This window comes from Syngnathus leptorhynchus, chromosome 1, assembly GCF_054491065.1.
Source record: "Syngnathus leptorhynchus isolate UIUO chromosome 1, UIUO_Slep, whole genome shotgun sequence".
In the NCBI taxonomy this organism is placed as follows: domain Eukaryota; kingdom Metazoa; phylum Chordata; class Actinopteri; order Syngnathiformes; family Syngnathidae; genus Syngnathus; species Syngnathus leptorhynchus.
The window spans coordinates 19124409-19145023 of record NC_141195.1 but is presented as its reverse complement, the minus strand read 5'-3'; the positions used below and the strand labels follow the sequence as shown (position 1 = coordinate 19145023).

The window sequence follows — 20615 nt, the reverse complement described above, 5'->3', positions numbered from 1 at the left end:
CGGACGACAGGAAGGCGCGAATGAACGAGAGCTCCGGCGAGACACCTTGTTAGCGTCAGAACAAAACGTCTCCATTAGGAACCAATGGCCTACTTATGCAAATGAGTCCACATGAGCACACATTCTCTTGAAAAAGTTATGTCCTTGAGAGGGCTGCACAATAGTGAGACAGTGGGAACAAATGTAAATAAATTGAAGCGATAAAAACTCGCCGTGGAGATCTGGTACCTGATAGTGGTTGGTTGGCTACAGAAATGTTGTACTCCACCATAATGCGATGATGGCTGAATATCTATTTGTGCTGTGCCTTTGTGTGACCTAGTACCGCGAAGTACATTCTCGACACCAAGTGGCTGTCGCCAACGACTCGAACGGACTGGGCCGACCTGAAATAATGACAAAATGATGACAGACTGATGGACTGGGTATGAATTAATACTAATTTGAACCAAACAAGAGGCTCTTTTGAATGTATTTGGAAATAAAGCTGCCTAATAAGCTGGAATTGACAAATACACGTCACATTTTCACAAGTTTTTACTTTCGCAAGAGTGAAAAGCTATTAAAAATAGCATAAACCAGCATAATTTTATACAACTTTGAATAAATACAATGCAGATTTGCATAAATGGCAGCTGATTAAGGCTGTTTTTGTAATTAAGCTCTATATAATTAAACTTGACTTGAGTTCAAAGAAGATATGGGCATTTGAACTACAACAAAGTCGTGACATTTCGATTTTTAATCCCCTTGAAAGTGCCTTTTATGTACTTTCTTCCATCTACCCATTTTCTATTGTGCATGTCCTCATTAGTGTCGCAGGTGGACAAGAGCCCCTTGACTTTGAATGAGCGACAACTATTCACTTTGGATTAGCTTGATGTTACTTTACTATCAAAATAATAGTGTCACTATGGCCATTGCAGTTTCTTCTAATGCTGAGCAGTTGTAAGTCATTAAAGCCCGGCTTCATTATGGTTAGCATGACTGTCGCCACAGAGGGCAAATCATGTGTTAGGCAGCATGTAATTGTAGGTATGTGAAGCAAAAACGTACAATTATAAATTTACGGGGGATATCTTTTCGCTTCGAATTAACAGAAAGGGTCTCTCAGCTTTTTTTTTTCTTTTCGTGGGCCTGTCGTGGCTAAACAGCAGCAACTGGCAGTGACCCCAGGGTCACTGTGAGGGTTGAGGTCAGGTCAACCCAGTTGGCCACCCAGAGCAACCCTGAGAATGATGCAAGGTCAAGGGTCATGACATCTTCTCTCACCTGTCTATACTCCTGAACAGCAGAAAAAAAAGGAGGATGTGTGAGAAAGTGAAGACACAAAAGTAAACACATATGTTGAATATGTCCTATCTTGAACTTTCTCTTATGGGTCGGGACCACAAAAGTTGTATAATGCTTTAGTTGATTAGGCGGCGAGGTTCAGAGCTGCCACCCAGACACTGAGGTTAGCTGGTTTGGTTTTTGTGGTCAGATTCTTTGGCTAGAAGTCCCACTCTGTTAGTTAAATGCAGACCTCAAGTCACATTCCCACACATGCTCACTATTTGGACACACACCTGCTTTAAATATGAAGCAGCACAGTCACACCAAAACACGCACCTCTGTTGTCTGCAGTCCCCTTTCCAGAGAAACGAGCTCAATATTTTGGGTGGGAGGGTTCGTAGGAAAAGGGCACAACAGAAAGTAATTAAGGGGGTCTGTTCTAAAGACAAATAACACAGGGGCACATGGCAGCTGGTGCTTTCTCTCGACGAGTGGAGAAAAAGAAGAGAACCCGGTTGTAAATCAGAATGATTGGGACCACCAAGGAGCATGAAAAGACAAGCGAGCATTTGCAGTTAGTCTTCATCATTAGTCACTTACACAGATTATAAAAAAGAAGTAAAATAAAAACATCGAAGAAACAAAAATGTCCCATTAATTATGTACAATTTAACACAGAAAAACTGTCGAAACAGCAAAAACATATGCTTACATTTGGCCCTTTGACACCTAATTCTTTTTATTAGAAGAATTGATTTTGGTTTATGATGGGTTTTTTTAGGAAAAATGTCATTATCATCATCAATTTCAACCCGCCAAAATAAATTAATCATTAAGCCTTTATATTACTATAAGCTGCTCTTGAAGAAATATAGAAGACCAAAAAAGTATAAAACGAGTGGATGACAGCAAGATTTTACGAAATCATCTGAGAACCTGCTTTTTCACTCTTCACCCGAGGATGTAAGGAGTAATTAGCAGTTTTAAATCAATATTTAATGATTCAACCTTGCTCATTTTGAGCACAAAGGGCAGACAGTTGTAATGCTGTTCATGGCCAAGGGGCACAATGTTGACCACAGCCTCACCTTACGTTCCCACAACGCAGCAAAACTCTTTCAGAACAAAACCAGCACACACACACACAAAGTAAGCTGTTTTGCCGTAATATCCAACAAACGGCAGTTAAGAGCACCAAATCTACATGTAGCTTTTACTGGAATCACATTGGAATGTTTTTACCCAATTTTAGTCCCAAATTGTGTGGACCCTTGGGACATATGTCTTTACCGTCAGTCTTGTCATTTATGACTGAGGTTTTGGTTACTTATTTTCATCTGTCTTTCCCTTTTTTTGGAGTGAGTCGGGGGGGGGGGGGGGGTCCATTTCCTGTGATTCCCAGGAAAGACCCTGAGACAGACTGGTCCGTGCCTCCGATACTCTTTCTTCATCTCGGTTCAGCAAGCTATATAAACACGTAAGGTAGACTACAGCTGGCAAAGAGGGAGAACGGTGGGACATAATGTGTGGGTTGTGTGTGCATATTTATGTGAGCGTGCAGGCACATGTATGTTAGAATCAGGAGTGATGAGACGTACGTATATCAAGTGAGGGGACGGAGGGATTATGTACTTGCAGCGGGGGTCGGGGGGGACATCGGAGCTCGTGGCGTATTGAATGGCTCATTAAGTTTGGTGTGTGCACGCGCGCAGCTGTGCACGGCGGCCGCAGTCACGACTGCACAGGGATGAGGGAGTCAACCTGAGACCTATCCAATCAAAGTATGTGTTAAATCAAAGTTGCAGCTGTTGTGTGTTGGGGGCTCTGCATGTGTGAGTGTTGGCACGCCTCTCTCCAAAGTGCCGCAAATTTTGTGTTTGCAGAAGGAAATACCTTGACAGGTTTTTGGAACACCCGCCAGGGTACCCCCGCCTCTCCATCTCCCGCTTTCTTCCCACTCTTTTTCTCCATCTCCCCTTCTTCCTTTGGTGTAGTTTTTTGGTATTATTTTACACTCACACGCCCTTCCTTTAGCTTGAAGCAACAGCGGTCCTCCCAGTATGAGTTTTGTATAACTGCCATTTTGGACATCACAAAGTCTTTTGGCTTCAATTAACGACCAGGGTTATCATTTTACAACACCAATGATCATTTTATGTCCGAAAATAAATGGCGACTAAACAATGATACAATTTGGTTCGCTATGACAATAAACGTGTTCACTAGTTATTCTTTCTACCCGCAAGCTTTATGGTCATACTTCATCTGTGGCCTCTTTTTTTCAACACTATGTAGACAGACCAGGAAAAATACTGCCGGCTTTCAAGTGTGTTTGTGTCCCACACAACTTATAGGCCTGCTTTTATGAACAATCTGGTGCAGAGGGGCAGTCTTAGCGCATCCACCTCATGGAACAGATGTGTTTAATCCATGTCAAGACTCCATTGTGGGAATATCACACTGCATTTATAGGGAATTAAATGAGATGCTTTGATTGGCCATGATTGAATTTGATTGTGACCACTCCCACTGTGGCGCAACCCTCCCTCTTAAAGATATGCCGATGTATGCTTGTCAGGCAAAATTACCAACTCACCTCATTCAGCGTGTATGGCAATCAAACACAAAGCTGAGAATTCACTATTTTAAGTACCTTGTGGCTAGGAAAACATTATGTTTACATTACGACTTATTTCTTCTGAAAAATACATTCTAATAGATTTTTTTTTTTTAATCCATATATTTTTGCTAGCTGAACTGATGAGGTGATTACTTTAGGGACGAGCGTTTTGGGGAGAAAACACAATACTAACAAATAATAAAATAAGGATTATTGTGGCTAGGGAGACAGTTATATAGGAGGGGTCACAACTGCTTGTCTGTGGTTATTGAAGTGTGATCACAACTTCCATGGAGATAGATTTGACTTCAACATTGGAAGTACAAGGTAATGCAAACGGGGTGTGTTGACAAGTAGCAGAACAGACGAAGAGGGAAAGTGACGCCTTAACTAGTTTAGTGTTGAAAGGTCAATGTCGGGCCTTGGATTTGAAATTGAAATGAAGTGTTGGTTTGGCACAGTTCCCATTTAATAGCTCTAGTGTGTGTTTAATATGCTGCACTGTAAAGTGCACATTTGAGTCGTCTGGATTACATACAAACTCTAAACACAATTGTTCAAATGGCAGATTTTTGTGAAAAAAAAAGAAGAAGATGAATAATTTTCGTTGTGATCTTAATCCTGTGCGACTCACTTCAAACAAAAAATAAATCTTTGATCAATGATTGCCATCTCATCGGTCACATCTTCTGTTTGGTTTGTTGGTATTTCCATTCATTTCTACTACATTGTCACGGAATGATTCAATTTATTCAATCTTTAATTTAACTGCACCACTGTAGTTATCTGTACAACTACCTTGGCTCACCTCAGTTTAACCATTACAGCTCACTAGCTGTCATCAAATGTAGTCCTGTAATTTTGGGGCGTGTGGTGGTCACCAAAAGTGAGCCAGTGTTGTTTTGAAGGACGGAACACACTGAAACAGGAAGGAGTGGCTTTCTGCCCATGGCTAGCTGCAGGTGCAAGATATCAAGTCGAAAGGTGTCCTTCCTCAGCTTCCCCATAGAGGTCACAGCCCTAACATCTACAGTTCCTCCAAACACCCCACAGCATACTTTCCTAACTCTTTCACCCCAGCTGCTTCTCTCAAGCACCTGTGTAATTCATCTCATCATGTCAAATAAACAGTATGTTCAACATATCGTACACATACTGAACATTCTCCTTGAACAAATTCTCTCGGTCGCTTTGTAAGTTGGATGAAGCCAGAGTTTCATAGCCAGAGTGTGTTGTGACAGTGTGAAAGGCACAGGAAGGAAAGGCTACGCTTCCTCTGATGCTCCTGCTGCTGTGGACCCGGGGAGATAAGAACACACACATGCATGCATGGATGCACATACAACCACAAAATATACAATCACAGCACAGAGACACACTGTGGGCACTAAAACACCCACATCCCTTAACACCCCCCCTCCCTCCACTACCACAGATCAGATTCCTGTGGCCTTAATAAACCCCCGCCTCACACAATTTGGATTCCTTCGTCTCTCAACAATTGACACTAGCAAGTCCAATGCAAAGTGTTTGAACTGGCAGTTTGAAACGAATACTCGAGGCTGTTAGGGCTAAGTAGGCAAATAATCACTGCCCAAATTAACACCTAACTGTTCGGGTTAGTGATACAAAGCAATCACCCTGACTGCTCTGGAAAGAAAATACATCTCAACTGTAATGACAAACACATGGCCCAAAATGTGTGGACAACTTCCTCGAGAGCGTCTAATCTATGCTTACCCGGACAACAACGTTACTGAGCATCTCGGAGACTCTTAATTTAGTGTGCGTGCGTGCGTGCGTGCGTGCGTGCGTGCGTGCGTGCGTGCGTGCGTGCGTGCGTGCGTGTGTGTGTGTGTGTGTGCATGCTGCTGTAAACCCCTCTATCTGATGATGCCCTTCTAATCCTCAAAGTGATGTGTCATGAATATGGAGTTTAGGACACAAATCCCCAGGGCTACACTGGCTATAGATAGCTTGCACACACATTGAACGCTCATCTTCGCAGTAGTGACCATTGTGACGTCGCGGGCCTGGAACACATGAGGTGATTAAGATGAAGGGTCCAGTGGAAGAAAGATACATTGTTGATCAAGTAAATTGTGTTGATGTGCAAGAGAGATCACAAATGATTGGAATTTGAATGTGATAATATTGATGTAGCCACCACTCTCATGTAGTCACCTAAAAGTTCAGCGGTGTCTGGAGAAACGAGTGACTTGACCCTGAAATGATCAAAATATGATCAGAAACAGAATCATCAAACAGTTATTCTTTACTACTAAATTAGATTATAGTTTTATAACGTACATAGGGTACTTTTACAGATGGCTATATAGTACTCAAAAGCAACAAGAATGAAAAAATATTCCCCATAATAATAATAAGAAGAAGAAGAAGAAGAATTTGTAAGGCACTTAACATTTAAGGGAACTCTCAAAGTTAAAAGAATTGTTGAAATTTTTGAGTAGACAATGATGTATTATCATAGGGCCAAGTTAATTATATCATACAAACACTGAGGTTCCTTGAGTTATGAAAGACGCTGAAATTGTTGGTGATATGAGCCATTTTTCTGTTACCAGCGCAGATATGAGGTACAAGCACTTAATGGTGGTAGCGAACTCAACCTAACACATTATATAGTAAGCAGCAATTTGGAAAATTGTGACCAATGAACCCAAAGGAGATCTTTATACTGTTAAATGCCATTTCTACAAATTAAACTGGTATCTCAAGGCAGCAATTTATATAATACTGTGACTCTCTTAGCATTTCTTGTTTGGATGTTTTTGTTAACCTGACCAAAATATAAAATACGTCAATAAACCTGAATTACCCTTCAGCACCAAAACCATTTTTGCCTCATACATCATCTGATTGCAATTAAGTTGTGCTGTGTCACATAAGATAAATTACCATCTTGTGTAAATTTGCTTGTGTGTAAACGTGCGGCAGGTTTTGGCAAGAAAACCCGGTGGTTCTGGAAGCTCTTTAGTTTTAATTGAAAGCAGTAAGCTGGAAGTGTGTGTTCCTCTGGTTATTATGGTTGGGAACACACACGTACAGTAGAGGTGATAAAAGTAGTAATGTAAGTGAAATTGCAAAGTCTGCCTTAGTTTAACACATACAAACATAAGCCTTTGCACACACACACACACACACACACACACACACACACACAGACATGCGGGCATGCGCAAAGGCGTGCCAGCCCCATGTGGCCCGAGGAGAGTAAAGCGAACAGCCAGCAACACGTCTCCTGTGCTCGAGAGCCAGGCGAGCCAAAGGAATGCACATCCCTCTGGATCACTTCTCTCTTTATCTGCCTTTTTCTCTTTTTTGTCTCCTCTCTGTGTCTGTTTGTCATTCGCTGTCTTCTGCTGCTCAGCTCTGAGGCCCTGCAAGTAAAAGGCCCCTCTGTTGAATAAAGAGGTTGTGCTGGCATCCCAGTGTGTACGTATTTGTGTGTTCCCAGTGTGCCAAAGGAACCAGTTTGATGAGTTTGCCCTTGGGACAGAGAGGGGAAGCATAGGCAAGGCAGAGGGGAAGTGGCCTGCAATGAGGGAGGAGGTGTAAGGGATGAAAAAAAAGGCTTATGAAAAGCAAAGGGATGAAGGTAGAGACAATGCTTTGCATTTAATCACCGTACTGTACATGACCGTGCGTGCGTTTCCCTTTGTCCTCCGTCTTTGCGAGCCACCTGCGTTCTCCCCGGGGTACAACGGGGCGCTCTGCGACGGTGTTTCACCCAGGGCCTGGATTTGCAGCATGGCTGCTCTCAGGTTGAACGGGATCCAGCACCCCGAGGGCTGATGCGCAGGGAGTGGAGGTGGCAGAGGGGAACAATCGAACAGGCAGAGCAACACAATTCTGGATCACCTTCAAAGGGCTTCTAGTCCCAATGGAGAGACTGGATTCCTCTGTGGAGGGAGCGAGAGAAAAAGGGGGAGGGTGTGACAGAGAGACTCGGAAGACAAGAGACGAAGGGGAATCTGTGGAAAAAGATTCAGGTTATAACTTCTCGCCCACTCCTTTCCACCCTCCCTCTGATTCACTCTCCGTGGCATGCATGCACTTGCCCTCCATGCAGCAGACTGCACGGAGATGATCTACCCGTGAGGAGACACGAGGAAATGTGGCCTGCACAAAGGCATCGTTGTGCTTCTTCTTGCGAGCCAGTCTGTGTGCGTGTGCGTGCATGCGTGCGCGTTGTGTGTGTGTTTGTGTGTGTGAGCGCGAGATGAGTAGGACTTCACCTTCTCGGGCCCTCCCTCACCTTCCACTGTGTCCTCACGCATGCATGGGCGCTCTCCAAAATGCCTCTCAGCGTTCCAAAAGACAATTGCAAAGTATACACTCCCGGCCTGTCACATTTTAACGCGAACTTGAAAGCTAAAAAACAAAACAAATAAATGACATCTCATGTGCTTGCAGCGAATAAAGTTTCCGGTGAGTTTGAGGACAGATAGTAAACTTTTGTAGCTTGTGTCACTGCGTGTGCATCAGGGACAGACTTTCATCCTGAGTGTAGGTCAGCAGTTTGTTTAGCATCAATTAGAGGCTCTGTGTTCCTCAACGCAAGCGTGAAGGGAGAATTAACATGCAGTGGCACATTCCCACCAGCATAGGACACGCTGCACTTGAGCAAGGACCTTCCTGCCTATGCGCCTGTTAACATGTGGATAAAATATGAATATAAGCTCATCATTTAAATTCAAGAAGGTTTTCTTTTTCAGCCCTCCTCTGTCTACTCTTTACTTTCCTCCCTCCTCTGTCAAGGACTACGGTCTGACCACAACCATTTCCCTTTGCCGCGCAACACACAGCGCATAGTTTCCATAAAGCATGCATTTAACGGGAGAGACGATACATAGATTCTGGACAAAGTAAAGACAACACAGACTCAAGGTTTCCTGTTCTGCTCTCAAAGTCTGAAAAGCACATGTTCACTGGCTCGGCTCTTGAAACTGTCTCCTTGAAGACTGTTTGAATACTGGGCTTTATTTATAAGCACGTCTTGGTAACACTTTGGACATATTGTAGGCAAAGTCACATGAGAGAGACTGATTTATATTGTGGTGTCCTGCCTGCTTCATGACAAAAGTTTGTAGCTTGGTGGCTTTTATTCAAATCGCTTTCAATCAATTAAAAATCAACTAAGCATAAAACTAATCAAGACGACGTCGGGTGAAGCTTCAGCTAATTATGTATTCCTGCACTCTTCTTCTTTACATACTTCATAAGTGTAAATCGTTCAAATAAACAATCATATTAATACCTTCATGATTAGACTGTATGAATGATTGAAAACATGTCAAATTTCTCAAACCAAAGGAAGAACCAGCTTTTAATTGTTTGAGGGCGTCATCAGCCCTTTGTTTTTTTTTTTGTTTTTTTTTTCTACAGTTGAATACAAATCCAAGAAAGTTGTATCTTGTTCATGCTCGACATTATTGTGTTACAAGTGATTAGAACATGCCTAACCCTCTTAAGGATTAATGGATTGAATCCATAGTCAGGAAATGCACCACATACAGGTACCACTTGACCATAATCCCACTGTTTGGCACTTTTATATATCTTTTCGCTTTTCTTCTCTCACTGCATATCTGTCAAAGTTCATTTTGCTTCTTGCGCACTTTCTGACTCTTGATGGGAGAGCGCTTACTTGGCTTTGCCAAGGTAGGCCCCACTTCCCTACTCTCGTTTGGAGCCAGGCTCTGCGTTCTCTTGTAAATGGTGAGATAAGTGTGGTTTACCCGTGGCTGGGGTGTAAGGTGCACTCAGCATTGCCCTGACATGTCTGTGCCAAAACCCAACAGGGGTGTAATTACCTGAGACTGGGTCAGCACTTTATACCGGGTAAAAATACCTTCCTTCTTATAGAAGACAGGGCCGTACCTGGCAAAGAGAATCCTGTGGCACATTTATCGCTCAAGTGCTGATCTTTGTGGGTTGTCGTTTAAGCATCACGCTACAATCGGTGGTCACCTTCTTGAGTCGCAGACAAAACACTTCCATCTTCTACTTGTTCTCCACGCAAAGGCCTGACCTAGAAAAGTCGAGACTAGCAGCGTTCCGCTCTCTACCTTGAAGAGCGTCTCCCTCTGGGTCCAGTACCTTTCCATGCTCCTTTTCCACCCTTTCACACCACATCTGTCTTTCTGCCCTCAGAGCTAAGGACAGCGAGGACCAAGCAGACACACAGAGGACAACTCTGCACCAATCAGGACGCGGAGACAGCTTGTCTCAATTAAATGGTATGTGCTTATGCCGCAAATCATAGACACATGTTTCTCCTCTCCCCTCCCGCCCTGTGGCTGTTGCCTCGCTTCTCCACTACCTAATGCAGCGTAATCACCCTCATTACCTAATGAGACCCTACTGTGCACACACATCCCCTGACTCTCCCCTTCGCCATTTCACTGACTTTACTAACACAGTAAATGGCAGCCACATGCCCTCAAATAAATGGTCAACTTAGATGAAACTTTGCACGTCGCAAACTATCAACAGTGTAGCTCGCTGCAAAGAAAATATATACACATTGTAAACGCCTGTAAAGGCCACAATAATAGCATTGTAGTGTGTATTATCAACAGGATAGTGAGCAATGCATTAAGCCGGCATGCAGCTGGGGAGGGTTGAACCCCCTCATTAGCTCCCTTCAATGTATCTACTTCCTCTAATCTCTTACAATAACATAATCTCTTTAAAAGTGCTGCAGCTCAAGTCCAATCTGCCTAAAACCTGACACGTGATTAAGGTCAATCCCCAGTAAACCTTAAACTGCGGGGTGCCAACATGCCCCCCACCCCCCCCCCCCCCCCGCCCCCACAGTGTGAAGTTTAGTCTAGTGTGGCTTGTACATTTTTGTTACAAACTACACAGATTAGCACGCCTCAAGAGTAAATGATAACAGTTTTTTTTTTTTCCTTGATACTGACATGTATCTCCTTGCAAATAAAAAAGATCATTGCCAACTTTTTAAATTTGAGCCTGGCCCGGCTCCTGAGCGGGCCTCTGATCCCAGAGCAGTTTGTAGCCCTTTCACAGCCGCCATTCCTTTAGCAGCGCAGTAGTAGAGCACAGTGCTGCTCTTTTTTTTATTTTTTGATGTTTTTCCATCGTGTCTCTTGCCTCCAAACCACTTACAGATGTTGGCAGCAGGGAGCGTTGTGGCAACTCTAAACGAGGAAATCTAAATAGAGATCAGGCTGTAAAATATAGAAGAAGGCCCACAGAAAGAAAAAACAAGAGGAGCCGATTTGAAAGAGTGAAGAAGAAAGCTGAGCATTAATAGAGGATCGATGGAGAGAAAAACGATGGGAGTGCATGTTTGCCTTCTCGGGCCAACATGTTTTCTTTCATGGAGCTGTTGAACAAATCCCAAATCCAAAATGAGCCTCTTTACAAAACTTCTGAAGCCTTAAAAAGGCTCAAAATTAATTATCTTAAAATTCAACATTTTTTACAACCATAACTTCCTTTTCTCTTGGCAAATTTTTCATTTAATAACAGGCAATGTCATGTAAAAAAAAAAAAAAAAACACCAACAGGACTTTACTAATGCCTACACTGTAAAACTGCCCGCTACCTCCCTCCACTATCCTAACAGGAAGTCGCCTTCTCCTGATGGATGAGGGTTGTGTTGAAGTGGCACGTCCTGCCCGAGGTCCTCTGCAGCACATGCCTGAGTGAGAGTGAGCAAAGAGAGAGTGGAAGCGTGTTTGCCACCGTGCCACTCATCGCTTGGTGATTGTAAAGACGACTCACCTCTCTACCCTCCCTCCCCACTTTATTTATTAATGGATTCATTCAATTATTTACCTCCCATCCGAGGGACAGACGACAGGCCAGAAATTGGTCCACATGCAGGCAGAACACACCTTGTTCACGTGAGCCGTGTATTTTGTGTTTGGAACACATAAGTAATAGATCAGAAACGTGTTATAAAAGAAATTGCCTTGTTCAAATTATTTTTTATTCTAAATACCCTTTTGTGCAAGTCATGCAAATCCTAAACACTGCAATTTAACATGAACACAAAACATATTCAAATCAATGATCTACCCTCATTTTCAAATTCAACAGGAAATTGCTGACAAGAGGATAGCGTTAAACTGTAGCATGGAATTTGAATTGATGCACTAACCATGTCTTCCTTTTAAAGCAGTGTATTTTCTGTCGAAGCATATCATTGACCACTCGGAGTCTTCTCTTATCTTTCCCTGCTGGCCTCAGCCACACGGCGGCCAGATGAGGATCAATCCCACCCGGAATTGAGTTTCACATCCCGGAAGCAGAGGTGTACGCACGGGTCACTTTCATTGACTTGCTGTGGCCATGTGTGTCTGTCATAGTGTAGTTTTGACCAAGAAGGCACAAAGAGTGATTTGCTAGCGTAGGTCAAATAAGGAGACAAAGAAATATTTTGACAGCATGTATCAAGTAAAATATGAACATAAAACGTTTGTGTTCTTATGTTACTATGTTTGATATAACATTTTTGGAGTACATCTATGTGACGGTGTGGTTTTAGTGTCAATATAAACATAATACGCAGTGGGTCCTGAATCTGGAGTTTACTGCTGTAAATGTCTTCATATATGGGATTTAGGATAAGCTTTGTGCTAACAAGCACTTTTGCCGTTTTGTGTTTGCAGTGAAGCTAATATAAAATGTCACTGTGTATAGAGTGCAGGTGAGTAGAAACGAAAAATGAAGAAAGATGACCATTTTGCAGACAAGCGCAAATCAGCAGATCTATGAGAGGGAGGCCTGCGCTGCTATGGGAGTGGTCACAGCAAGCTTCATTCATGTCCAATCTAAGTGGCTCCTGGTATTGCCTTTATGTGCAGAGCACTCATTGCGCACCATAGTGTCTACATATAATGTCTGCTTGGAGACTGCACGCCCCCCCCCCCCCCCCCCCTGATCATTTGTGTCCCCCCCACACACACAGCATACATACACTGCTTTGCCACCTAATGGGATGATTTAAAAAAAAATCACAATTCAAAGGGTTTGATGCCTCCTGGTCCCGTATTTATGAATGAAAACTCCTAGACCAGCTGTCTTCTCGGCGCTGCTGTTTAGATGTGGTCTAAGCAGGCGGAAGGTTTAGATTGACTTTCTTCTGCCAAATTGTTACTCGTCTAGGTGCATTTCCATGACTCTCCTTCTGCTGCGCAAGTCCACCGAGCGTGACAGAGCCCAGTCTGCCAAATAAGCAAACGCATGCAGCAAGCACTGCACTGGTACAAAAATTTGGATGCGCCAGCATTTGCACCACACAGGTGCCACTACCTACGCTAAGAGAGCCCCTAAGCACATCTTCAATGGACACGCATGATCTTGGAATGTGGGCGGGAAAGGCAATGATGCAAACACCCCACAAAAGCAAGGGGAAGAACCTGGATACACCAAAACTACTCAAGCAACATTTTTTGCTATTCGACCAAATTCTGTTAATTTCCAAGAAAATCATGTGGATCTGCAAGTAGAAAAAAAATATGTCCTTTGAGTTTCAGTGGACCGCCCTTTTTGTTTGCAGAAAGAATTAGAACCAATAATTAAACTAACCACACGTGGACTATTGGAATGCATATTATACATTGAGCATATTGCTAATTATGCAAGAGCCATAAACTCGTGATGTTTGGAGACAGGGGTCAAATAGGGTGAAACAAGCAAACAGCCCTTGGTAGCACGTGCAGCCAAGACTTGGGAAATACGTAGATGACCTCACGTTTTGACAACTGGTCTGGAGAGCTGCTGTTAGTGGTGCTGTCGCTGCTGCTGAGAAGAGAATAAGGACGCTGAATGCAGATAGGATCTCTGCAGGGGGGGGGGGGGGCGTGAATGTGTGATCGGAGACTAAAATCATTACAGAACGCCTGGTCACTGTGTCCTTGGCTCTTCCGCTGAGCTGAGCCTTGTGCTTTCGTCTACTCTCCCGTGTCGCCTTCATTCTTATTTGCTCTTCTGCAGTTTCACAATGTGGAGCTACACTGTTCTGCCGAGGGGCATGCACAAATGTTGTTCTTATGACGGAAATTGCAAAACCAGGTCCTGCGTCTAGGATATTGTTACCAACTTGTGTTTTTGCTTTCATTGTGGTGCACATTCTGTGTGCTGTACTTAACGAGTCTGTGGTCATGTCATCAGTGATAATGCAATAATTAGTGTCTGTGTGTGTCTGCGTGCGTGCGTGCGTGGGTGCTTGCGTGTGTGTGCGCGCGTGCATGCGTGTGCGTGTGTGCGTGCGTGTGTGTGTGTTATACTTCTACGGTCATAGCATACTCTTTCTCAAATTGTCTTTATAGGCCTAGTATATGTTTCAGATTATAGGCTATAAATGAAGTGTGTGTGTGGGGGGGGGCGTGTGTGCGTGCGTGCGTGCGCGCGTGCGTGCGTGCGTGCGCGCGCGCGTGTATAAACCTCCTTTAGTACCAATTTGGCAAAGGAAATATTTTTTAAAAATCCGTACTATTTGTCAATCAACACGTGTGGGCAATTTTTTTTACACATTATCGGCCATTCAAAAATTTAGAAAAAGGTTACCTTTTTTAATGCAATGTAATGCAAACTGACTAATTTGCAGGAATTTATTGTCCCGACGCCAGCGACTTTCAGAAATCATCCAGATACAAAAAAACAAACCTTCCACTTTTTTTGTTCAGTGTTGATGACTCAACCATCCGTGTAAGTGGAGACCCGCTTGTCCCCGTTCAGCCCATGCAACTGCAATCCCCCCAGACTGCAGAAGCAGAGCCGGGCGGGACAGTTCAAACTAAATCCGCTCTATTCCACTTCTCGTTTTTTTGTCCTTGAGAATGTGCAGACACGGGCCAGATAATGGTGTGACACCAGAAACGCATGTAAAAACTTGCTCTGATATTCTTTGCTGCTTCCACTTACGCTCTATCAACAATAAGTGTGCTGGATCGTGATCATTTTATGCAGATGAATCACACATTCGTCGCTTTAAAAAAAAATATGCACACAGCTATGCGTGAACAATGTGTGTCTAGCCGACAGTCATAGATTAGTATTAACTCATAAAAATATGAAATACACGTAATCGCGTTGGTATCATACCAGCAGACAATCGGATAGGACCTTTGGTTTGGTTTTTTAATTTGTTTTCTTCTCCCTCCAACTCGCCAGGATGAGCTTCTAAGTGTATTCAAAGCCATGTACGACCCCCAAAATGATTCTTCAATGTTAATCCAAGGGTTTGATTTTAATTTTTTTCTGTCTTGCAAGGTCAAGATCTCCCTTTACACAGCGCGCAAGTTTGTGCACAAGTCAGCAGAGGCCAGCAACATGCGCCACAATTGCCGCCCCCCCCCCCAAAAAAAACCCATTTAGACACATCAAGTGTACGAATGTGTGATATATGTAGAAAATATGTGTTGTGCGTGCTCGTGAATCATCTTCGCCGTAACTGCAGTTTGTTGAAATATGAATGCCTGATATTAAAATGCCTCACTGATGTCGATGTCAAATGAGATCAAATAAAACAAATGACGTGCAATAGTAAAAATTCTGAGATTGAATTGTTGCCATTTCAATGACTTTAATAAGCAAAATAGGAAACAATTTCTTCCGAACACAACCCCCAAAATGAGACAAAACAGAAACCAGTCTGAATGGAACAGTTCAAATTTAAGTGTTTAACTATTATTCATATAAACAGGATTGAAAACTGATCCCCAACATGACAACGTACATGGAAATGCTGAAAACAAAACAACAACCCGCTGCTGCAGTTTCAGTTCGATTTCAACACAGTTGAATCAAGAAAACCAAAGATTGATAAATGCATGACTTTTCAACAACACTTTCAAATGCAAGCACCATGCTTATTCGATATGATCTGACAGTCTGTTAATTTAAATCATTAAAATAAAAACTTTATGTAACTATGCATCTGGCCAGCAGAACCAGAATCATCAAATAATAATACAACAAAATCAGCACATATAAAATATTTTCATTTTGAGCATTTGCACCACCTGTATCCCCTTTTTTCACTGTCCTGCAGAAAAAAAATCAGGAAAACACTGCACTAAATGTCAAACTCCATCACAACAAATTGCTTCAATGTCAAATATAAATATTTAGTGCACTGATGATGCTACAGGTGGTTGTCAATCAAAATGATTGTTTTGTTTAATTCCGTTTTGTAATTAAAAAAACAGTTATTACTTTAGGGTAAGGGGTTAAAATATGACCTGGAATTTTAAATCAAGCCTGTTCAAATTTTCACCCTGAGTGTTTGTTATTGAGTGAATAGATAATTGCGTAATCTCCGTTAGCCCCTTCCTCCCCCCCTATAAGAATTAATCTTAACCTCCCGGTCATATTTAATTTTCCACTTCACTCCTGAAGCATCATAATGTTTCCCTGTAAGGGGGTATGTGCAAATGTCAAAATGAAAACTTGCAACATGAACAACAACAACAAAAAAAGATAATCATCCAAAAGCGCACTTGCCATAAAGTTTGCTGTTTGTTTTGTTTTGTTTTGTTTTGTTTTGTTTTTTTCAATTCAACAGACAAACATGGAACAAAAGTGCACTCCTCTCTCAGTCAGTCCCGCAAATGAGAAAAGATAACAAAATATATCAATGAGAAACGTAACACAAAGAAAGAAAGAAGTTCAAACCAGCCTCCTCGATCTTGTGCAGTTTTGCGGTTGCGTAATATTTACAAGCCCAAATAACCCCCCCGACCCACCCCCACCCCACCGCCCCATCCGCGAGCATATGATGCTATATGATACTGCACAGGCAGTCCTGCTGTTCTGTCCCCGCTCCATTTCTCAAACCGTCCCCAAAACCCATATGGAGAAGCGCAGATCAACAACATGCTCTTATTAATATACACGAGATGATGAAAGTACAAAATAGAAACTATTACCATACATGTCCAGCATGCAGGATTAATATTTAATGTATGTTTTTGTTTGTTTCTCTATATATTGGAATATAATAACCAAGCAGGCAAGAAATCAATGAGATGTTGCATAAAATGTCCTCCCGGGTGACGGGTTTGTCGACAGATTTGCATAAAGGAGTTCTTGCTTATGTTTGATTTTTTTTTTTTTCATTTTGGAGAAGATTCTAGACGCCAGGCCTCTTTTCCGAGTCTGCTCCGCTATTTAGTAGCAAGATTATGTGGTAAAAGCCCCAAGGCGGGCTAAAGTTCATCAGGCGACGTTTTTTTTTTTTCTCAGAGGAGGGAATTGAAAAGTGTTTTCAACGCGTAAGTCATCTAGTGTACAAATAGACGCGCTTGGATGGACACGTGATTACATGTGGCTACGAGTTGATCTTCTATCGTGGAAATAATTGTCGCCCAGAGTCCTAAACGCTTTCTTGTCGTTTGCCATCAGTCAATTTGTGTTCAAGGTGGATGCTGTCTCTAAAAAAAACAACTCACATGAAGAACTCTGGCGAGGAGGGGTTGTCGCTTGTCGAGCCCGCCTCGCGGAATCCGCCGCTGGGTCCCGAGCCCGACCCGGCGAGTTTCTCGCACTTGAGTTTGTAGGCGTCCCTCTCCCTGGCCAAGCGGCTGATTTCCGCCTTGAGCTGCTCCACTTGGTTCATCAGCTGCGTCTTCTCGTTCTCCAGCACGTGCTTCTGCTGCACCCGCTTGAACCTGCACGACTGCGCGTAGCCGCGATTCTTCAGGGTCCTGCGCTTCTGCTTGAGGCGGATGACCTCGTCCTTGGTGAAGCCACGCAGGTGTCTGTTGAGCTCCCGCACCGACATGGACACCAGCTGGTCATCCGAGAAGCGATCCTCCACGCTCAGCCCGCCGCCCCCGCCCGCTGAGCCGTGGTGCGCCGCCGACTGGCCCAAGTGGCCGTGCGGGTGGTGGTGATGGTGGTGATGGTGGCGGTGGTGGTGGAGCGTCGGGTGGGCCTCTGGGGACACCGGGGACGGGCTGTCGGGATCCTGGATGTTGTTGCTGTGATGGTGATGCTGGCCGTGCGGGTGGCCGTGCGCTCCCGGGTGAGCTGAGAGCTCATCGGCGTGGTGGCCCATGCCCCCCGCGTACGGGTGGTGGTGTTGCTGGCCGTGCCCATGCCCGTGGCCGTGGTGGCTGTGGTGGTGATGTGGACCCCTGTAGCCTTCGAAAGCGCCTTGCTGCTGCTGTTGCTGCTGCTGCAGCTGCTGCTGGACGTGCGGAGGCGGAGGGTGACCGTGGGTCGTGGCTCCGATCAGGGCCTCCACTGCGTCCTCGGGGGTCAGGCTGAGGGTCTGCGGGTCCATCTGCTGGTGGTAGCCCCCGCTGGGCAGCCAGTACAACTCCTCCAGGTGGTTCTTTTGCTCCGTGGGGCTGAAGCTGGGTGACGACGGCACCGAGCTGCAGGGCGTGCTGATTGGCGTGGACGACACAGAGCCTTGCGGTTGGAGGCGGTTGCACTGACGCACTCCCCCGCGTTCCAGCCCAGCCAAACCCTCCTTCTTGACGTCAAACTTCATCAGGTCAAAATCGTTGACATATTCCAGAGCCAGAGGGCTGCTGGGTAGCTCCGGGCCCATGCTCAGCTCTGCGCTCATGCTGCCGTCGCGACTCTTTTGCAGGTACGCAAAGGAGCTTGCGAGCGTCGCCAAAACGGACTTGTGAATCAGCGTCTCTTCTCTTCTTTCTTGTTTCATGCAATAGTTCTTTTGGTTCATCCAGCGCTGCGCACTGACTTGCTGTAGCATGAAACACCTTGAGGAAAAAAAAAGTGCAGGAGGGGGAAAAAAAAAAAAAAACTTTCAGACTAAGCTTTGCTGACTGTTTGCATCATGTAGTTTTCTGATCTGTCACTGACAGCCAGGCAGGAGGTAGAACGACAGCAAGTGGCCTCAGTGCACAAGCAGTCCTTTCAGTAGATGTGCATTCACAACAACTTTCAAAACATCAATAAGAACAGGAAAGAAATACCAAGTTTGCTCGCAGAGACGGGCACCAGTCCTCGTTGCAACTTCTTGATAAGTCCTCTTTTTCTCCAGGAAAAATGAAAACAGCAAGTGAGCAGATTAAATAGGGGTCTGATTTTCGCTTAGAAGCAGATTTTCCAGCTCTGCACCGCAGAGATTCACGCGTCTCTTTCGCTCTTTCTCTCTCTCCTCTATTCTAGTATCCAGCAGACTGCGCTCGCAGCCCAGCCAGCGCTTTATGCTTATAGCGATCGGTGACGTACAACCAGAGGCGGGATCTGTGGCACGCCACCCACCAATGGGAGGCCAACCCTGACTTGAAATAAAGGGAAAGAGGAGGCGGAGGTGCGCAAGAAACAGTGAGCTGACGGAGCAGCCAGACACAAGGTGGGACCACGCCACCAGCGCTCCTTCCTTTCCCCCATTTTCTCATCACCTTTAACAATCCGTAATGAGGTCCAGTTAGACATGCCTACGATAACACGTCTTTATGAACATTCAATGTGACAATGACAGACAGCTCAAGTTTGCACCTGCATGTCACCTGCATTTAGATTGAGGGAATTCCTTTGCAAATGTAATACTTGCAAAAAACAAAATAATAATAAAAATAAAAAAATATATATATATATGGCTCCCTGTCATATATATATATATATATATATATATATATATATATATATATATATATATATATATATATATATATATATATATATATATATATATATATATATATATATCACATCTATCTTCTATCTATCCATCTATCCATCTATCCATCTATCCATCCACCACGTTGTCTGCAGTTAATTTACAAGTTAATCAGCAATGATTCATGTGACGCGTATTCAAGTTTAATTTGTGTGGGTGGTTTTGTCCCGACCATGTTGTGTCTTCCACGTGACCCCCAAGGCAGCCCTCTTTTTGGCTCGGCCACGCTGTGAGTCCAAGTCAGGCTCAAGGCTGCCCCTGCGTGGGCAATTTGAGCACCTGTTTTGCAAGCGGTGTGAACAATCTAATCGTGCACTTTATTTCGTTCTCTCCGTCGATTATCTCTTATTGAAATTCGATTAGTTCATAGGTGTCACGTCCGCTGCGTGACACCTATGTTGTGCCATGGTGTTACGCCAATTATGACATCATTTATTCGGTATGCACTAAAGCCGTTCCTGCAAAATAACATACATGTAAATAAGTCAATTATATGTGTTAATTTCATCTTTATATCCATTGACATTCCCACACGTATAGCAACTGAGACCATAGCAAATACTTCAGGCATGCATGCAGCAATAGAAAGTCAAGCTTCTTTGTTTTTTTTAAATGTAGGCTGTAAAATAATTCGAGTATTGCGCATTTTAATATTTTACTGTTGTTTTAACAAAAGTAGGAATTTCATTTGTTTGGTTGTAAGTCAAATTAAAGATTGGATTATTATTTGCCACAGTTTAAATTGTGTGCGTGGCAGACTAATTAAACCGTGTTTTTCATTCAACATGACATCGGATACTATGAGAATAATTCATGAAAATGTATTGACTTATTAATGTAATGTCATTATTTTAACCACGAATAAAGAGTTTGTAAAACGCATGTAAAATATACAAAAAGTAAAAATATACTATTTTCAAAGTAATGATATCTTCTTATTAGTGGGATGTATTAGCAAAAAAAAAAATTATCACAATAAAAATTATGAACAAATCAACCCAATAAATTTAGTCTTATTACGCTTATAACAAATACACACTGATGCGAAGAACAATT

At 43.5% G+C, this 20615-nt stretch overlaps 1 protein-coding gene and 1 long non-coding RNA gene across 2 annotated transcripts in view; one reads left to right on the top strand and one right to left on the bottom strand.

Moving 5' to 3' along the window:
- Window positions 1-19400, top strand: part of LOC147062508 (uncharacterized) — a 145907-nt gene extending 126507 nt beyond the window's left edge. Inside the window, exons 4-5 of the long non-coding RNA XR_015067305.1 lie at window positions 10073-10158; window positions 19046-19400. This is a non-coding gene — a long non-coding RNA (uncharacterized LOC147062508). The remainder of the gene's footprint in view (window positions 1-10072; window positions 10159-19045) is intronic.
- mafba (MAF bZIP transcription factor Ba) lies at window positions 16421-19047 on the bottom strand. Its single transcript, XM_085921061.1, has 2 exons — window positions 18850-19047; window positions 16421-18633 (listed from the first exon to the last, which is right to left on the bottom strand). The coding sequence occupies exon 2, from the start codon at window positions 18624-18626 to the stop codon at window positions 17346-17348; it is 1281 nt and encodes a 426-aa protein (XP_085777187.1). The 5' UTR covers window positions 18627-18633; window positions 18850-19047; the 3' UTR covers window positions 16421-17345.
- Window positions 19401-20615: the final 1215 nt, after the last annotated feature.